The 6,000-nt window shown below is 40.9% G+C and overlaps 1 protein-coding gene across 1 annotated transcript in view; it reads left to right on the top strand.

The window, feature by feature from the left end:
• GNPTAB (N-acetylglucosamine-1-phosphate transferase alpha and beta subunits) overlaps positions 1 to 6,000 on the top strand; it is a 69,209-nt gene that overhangs the window by 29,567 nt on the left and 33,642 nt on the right. The window contains exon 8 of the mRNA XM_018556632.1: positions 2,508 to 2,669. Within this exon, the coding sequence (XP_018412134.1) occupies positions 2,508 to 2,669 (162 nt within the window). The remainder of the gene's footprint in view (positions 1 to 2,507; positions 2,670 to 6,000) is intronic.

The raw sequence follows: 6,000 nt of genomic DNA, 5'->3' as shown, positions 1-6,000 counted from the left end.
GTTTTTGCGCCCCCCCCCCCCCCATTGGGAAGATTCTCCCTCACTTGCCGTATATTCATTTAATAAATTCCCCACATTTTCCTTTGTACGAGTGATGTGACCATTGCGAGCATCACTTTCAATATCCTTGCAGTTATCGCTTTGTATCCTTTTTGGTTTTTCAGCAGGGTAGGCAAAAGCCTAATTGTGCATGCATGTCCATTTCTGTATGATCTGTATATGGTTTGTCTAATAATGGAGTACACAGCAATGAGTCTAGTATGTCAAGTTTAAGCCATACTAGGCTGAGATCTCCATGCATTATCCCAACTTAATTGCAGACAACTAAAGTTTATTTTTTTAAGTGTGCATTCCAGCCATAGCAGTAATTACCTTTAGTGCTTGTCTGCTGATAGATGAGAGAATTGATCTTCAGTTTTTTAACAGAGCTTTTGGATCATTCCACTGAAATTTGTTTTTAATCTGGCAGATACAAGTCAGTTTAAATAGATCTAAGTCCAATCACAAAAATCTCATAGTCCGCTTTAAGGTAGTGATGTAATTAAAAAATTATTTTAAATATTTTAAAAAGTTACAGCTTTCATTAAAAATAAACCTAGTGGCCCTATGATGAAGTTCTTTATTCAGGCACTTCCTCAAATGGGGTTACAGCTCTCTCCTAATTGTGCTACAGCATTGTCACATGCTACCATGATGAAGACTGCGAGCTGCCATACCTACACACATTGTGCAGGCACAGTCCACCATTGTCACCATCAGAAATCTGGCTTTGTACAATGATGTTCAGCTGACGCTGGAGAGAGTGCATGTAGAAAGGAAGTGAATGAAAGTGGGTGGAGGTGATCAGGAACACTGAGCTGAAAAAATATGAAAATACCAAGGTTTTTGTACTCGCTGAATGACGAAAAATAGCGGCGCCTTCAATTACAGGGTGCCCAGCAATTAGATGCAACAAACACGAGAGAGGCAGCTCCCACAGGTCAGATTGACCACCAGTCTAAGAAACAAGGAACAAAAGAAAGCGCGTCCATAGTGTAAAAGAGTGATTTAATAATAAAAACACGCAGCTCTAAGGCTGTACTTACAACAATTCAGTTGAATAAAAACCAGTAGAGTAAGATGAGAAGTCAGAACCTCTAGCAGGGAGAGTCTGGAGTGATGAAATTCACCAGCGTCCTCTATCCCTGTCTTAGCAAAAGGTTTACGCGTTTCTGGGGCACGCCCCCGTCATCAGAACCTATGAATTTCATCACTCCAGACTCTCCCTGCTAGAGGTTCTGACTTCTCATCTTACTCTACTGGTTTTTATTCAACTGAATTGTTGTAAGTACAGCCTTAGAGCTGCGTGTTTTTATTATTAAATCACTCTTTTTACACTACGGAGGCGCTTTCTTTTGTTCCTTGTTTTGTACTCACTGTAAAATCCTTTTTTGCTGCTGCCTACGGGAGAATGTGGACACTGGCAAACAAACAGTGATCAGCCTGATATAACCTTTTCTCCTTCCAGATTACCTCAGTTTTGTAGCAAAGCAGTGCCAGGATTTGACAGTGCGTACATAAATCCTGTTTCACAAACTAGCGTCCTCCCGTCACCCAAGGCTCAGTATACCGTGAGCTACAGCTCGCAGTATACTGAGATGCCGCAGCCGGAACGGATCCCAACAATTCTGTCTGGATCCACCCAGCTGTGTGAGTGACGCCAGTCAGCCTGGAGGATCGGACAGGGGAGAGGGGGGGGAAATCCCTGCAGGGAGCTGTGAGTGACAGTCACGGCTCTCTGCAGGGATAGATCGATAAGTGAGCGAGCGATGGTATGTGTTCGCTCACTTCCCGATCTCTGAGCCAGCCTGTGACGGTTTCATTGTCACAGGTCGGCTCAGATTATGAGGCTGAGTGAAAATCACTCGCCTCATAATTCTCCTTTAAGGATCTTAGTAGCCCCTGATACCTAGCCCACATAGTCAAATTATAAATGAGTCTTCAGAGGTTGGATCACACCAAAGGCTGTGCTATAGCTCTGGACTGGGAAATGGCTCTGTAGTTAACTAACTACAAAAAGGTCTGGAAAGTACCAAAAGCAGAGCTCAGTGCCAAAAGGTCACATTCCAGGCAGAGTTTTTAGATCTGCTTTAAGTTGATAACCATTTTCTTGTGTCTTGCAAAGACAATGACAGCTAGATATCTGCAGTTTTCAGGTATACTTCCCAGCTGTGACTTTTAGAGTGAATTATCTGGCATTGGCCTGCTGCAGATGAAGAAGTGGGATTTCAGGGAGGTGTGTGCTATGGTGAAGAAATCTCAACCAGAAGTTTTCAAGAGACAGGAAATGGCTGTCAGCATGCACTTCTCAATTAAAGATCAATTTTGGGTGTACTGACCTTCTAAATACAACATGTGGAGTGGTGTCATGTTTTTCATTAAATAAAGTTTATTTTACAGATGATAGACCAGTAAAAATACAGAGATCATTAGCAAACTAATTGTCCTACTTGTTTTATTCTGTGTAGGTGCAGCTCTACTCTGAAGCAAGTGTAGCACTTTTTCAACTGAACAATCCCAAAGGCTTTCATGAATTAAACATACAAGCGAAGAAAAACATGACTATAGAAGGAAAAGAGGTGACACTGAATCCAGCTTACTTGTTATGGGATCTCAGTGCTGTCAGTCAGGTATGTGAATATGCGACTGTTTTCCGCCTCAGATCATCAAGCATGCTACATAGCTGTACGGATGTCTAAATCTAAGAAGAAAGACTTGCTAATTGACCGCTACCTTGGACATAATTAAAGGGCACATAAGTCACATATTTATTTTCATGCCTGGCAAGCCTTCTAAGAAGTCATCCAGCTGGAGTAGGTAAATGGACTGAACAGTGCACTTTGCAAAGCCAGAACCAAAATATTCCTTAACGGGGTCAAAGAAGCAATCAACACTTGTTTATGTATGGCAGCGACATTCTCCTGTGGTGTCGAGAAGCATCACACGTTATTACAACATATATGACTGCAAACTTTAAATATGGCAAGTGCAGAGTGGCAATTGATTTAGCCTTTGCTACACATTACATGTCCACATTAGTTATACAAACACTGCACCATCAAGCATAACGCATTTCCATATTTAATGTACCAACTATGACATTTTAGCCCCTTATTTCCTTTTCTTGGTATTGGTCAGTCCTGCTGCTTCATATATATCATGCAGTGATTGTCTTTTTGTCTTGCTATAGCTGAACTCTAGGCAAATGTAAAAGGTACAAATTAATGCTGCTCTGTAACCAACAACACATTATTAAATAGATTTTTTGAAATGCAAGAGGTATAAGTACCTAAATATGATTTGGTGTCAGAATCTTGCATTCTATTGTACAGTCTCAAGAGCAGAGCTCCGGAAATAGGAAAAAAGGTGTGCCGCAATGCAAAGAGCATGTGAAAAGAAGGAGTGAGCAGAGAGATGAGCTTATCAGTGTGCTCCTTTCTCTGTCCAGTCACAGGGTGGTGGTGGGGAGAAGATGTAAAAGTCAACATAGTGAAGAGATTAGTTCTTCCCTGCTAGACAAGGCCGTGCTGTGGGGAGTAGCTGTGCAAATCCTAGGACTGGCACAACACAAATCCTTTAGTTTGGCAGGCGAAACAGCTCTTATATATGTTTCAACTTTGTATTTAACTGTTTTAACTGTTTGGAGTTAAGATTTTAATTGAAAATATACCCATACAGTGGAGCTCCCACATGAAGATAACTTTCTGACCCAGTTCCTCCCTCCCCATGCAGCCGTCACTCTTCTCCCCTCGCTACCACTCCAGGGACATGGGTAAGCCCTCACCATGCTTGCATACCAAGCAGAAATGGCGATGATGACGTAGAGCCTGCAGCTGGTTGAGCAGCAAAGGCAAATGGCTATAGGGGACTGGTTGGACAGCATAGACAAAGCTTTGTGGGGAGAGGAATAAGTATTTCACCTTAATGATCTCATAGACAAAACATAGTAATATTTTACACCAGCCTGAAGTGAGGCTTTCTATCTAAACTGGTAATATAATATACACCAATAGGATTGTAGAAGTCAGCTTTTCCCAAGAAAAAAATGTGTCCCTATACTTCTAATAGTCAGGTACAAATAGGAGAAAAAAAGATATTGCTACTGTCCAACGGCGTGCTTTAGTGGATCTCTTATCTCCTGCTTTTCATGTCACAATTCCTCTTTAAGGGCCACAGAAAATCACACAAACAGTGCTATATGAAGAATAACCGTAAACTAGATCTTATGACAGTTAAGCCTATAACAAGCAGATCTTTATACTCAAAATGCATCCAATACCAATGTATTCATTACGGGGAAAAAACAGCCTGACAAAAGTCAAGTCCCGTCTTAATGCACGATTTTTAGTTTTTTTTTTAATTTTTACTTTACTGTGCCAGTTGTATCGGTCGGTACGTTGCAAATGTTATCAAGCAAACATTGCAGCTGGACTAAAGTCAGAATGACCATTTAGTAAACCTTAATTTGATATCTCTTATAATTCACTGCAGACAGACAGATCAGAGAGCGCTTTATATGTTCAAGTGCTTCCTGATTCTTGCTTTGTACAACTTTTGTTTTATTTAACCTTTTTGTTTGGTACTTAAACCATCCACAGGAAAAGATCACTATTTGTATTGTAGTGGACAATACAAGCCACATTCTTTCAACAAAAACAAGTCACGCAGGTCCTCTCTTAAAGGTACACTCCAGTTAAAATTAAAAATGAAGCCTAGAAATGAACACAAGGAGCACAAATCTGCTGAGCGCTTCAGTTCTCACCTAGATATTGTTGTATTGCACTAGTCTACCCCACACATCCTCCAACATTTTTGTCACCCTTTTTTGGTTCCTGTGTGCGACAAAAGAATGGTATTACTAAATGCACCCACAGTACACTCCTTGATGTCACAAAGTGTCAGTACTAACAAGTTTCACAGCCATCAACCAGATTTTAATGTCCTTAGAAGTTTGAACCTGATCGCTGATGCAGCAAGCAGTGACAGATAGTTGAACATATGAAGAGCTGTCTAAGCTGTGGCTGCAGTGAACTATAGAGTTTTTTTTTACATTTCATTGTTTTGACTATGACCCAGCTGCAATGTTTGCTTGATACCAATTGCATTTCATGGTTTGCTTGATAGCATTTGCATTTCATGGGCTTGTTTCACTTTTAATTACTTTTTTAAAGGTCGCAAAATGTGTTCTCATAGGTCCCCAGATTCTTTTGACTCTTCACATGTTCAGTTCAATTCTGGATGTGTGATAGGATGTGAGCAACATGGTAATACTGGAAGCAGCATTTTTTTACATATATTTTATCAGATCAGTCCTGTTTGCTTTTTTTATTTATTAGGCTTAGGCATTTGACTACATGATCTAGGTTTAGTGGTTGATTTGTGCCTTCAGCACACAACATGCATCCAAGACTGAGACTTTGTAACTAGTAACTAACACCGTCCAAAAGGGAAATAGATTTGAGGGTCATTGTAGACCAGAGGATGAATAACAGCTCGCAGTGTCAGGCTGCGGTAAACAAAGCAAGTAGGGTCCTGTCCTGTATTAATAGGGGAATGTTTAACAGGGACAAGTCTATAATCGTGCCACTTTATAGATCACTGGTTCGGCCTCATCTGGAGTATGCGGTCCAGTTTTGGGCACCAGTGAACAGAAAGGATGTCCTTGAACTGGAAAAAGTCCAGAGGAGGGCGACCAAACTCGTAAAGGGGATGGAGGACCTGAGCTATGAGAGCAGGCTACTAAATTTAAACATATTCTCCTTGAAAGTAAGGAGATTAAGGGGGGACATGATTTTCATGTATAAAATGTTTACTGGGGATAGGAACATTAGCAGCAAACTCTTTACAATTAACTCCATGACAAGGACTAGAGGCCACCACCTAAAATTGGTGGAGAAAAAATTTCTGCACAAGGGGGCGAAGGTGTTTCTTCTCAGTTAAATCAGTCAGGGTCTGGAACTC

The sequence above is a fragment of the Nanorana parkeri genome, unplaced genomic scaffold (genome assembly GCF_000935625.1).
Source record: "Nanorana parkeri isolate BGI_ZX_2015 unplaced genomic scaffold, ASM93562v1 scaffold244, whole genome shotgun sequence".
NCBI lineage: Eukaryota > Metazoa > Chordata > Amphibia > Anura > Dicroglossidae > Nanorana > Nanorana parkeri.
This window is presented reverse-complemented; position numbering and strand designations above follow the sequence as displayed.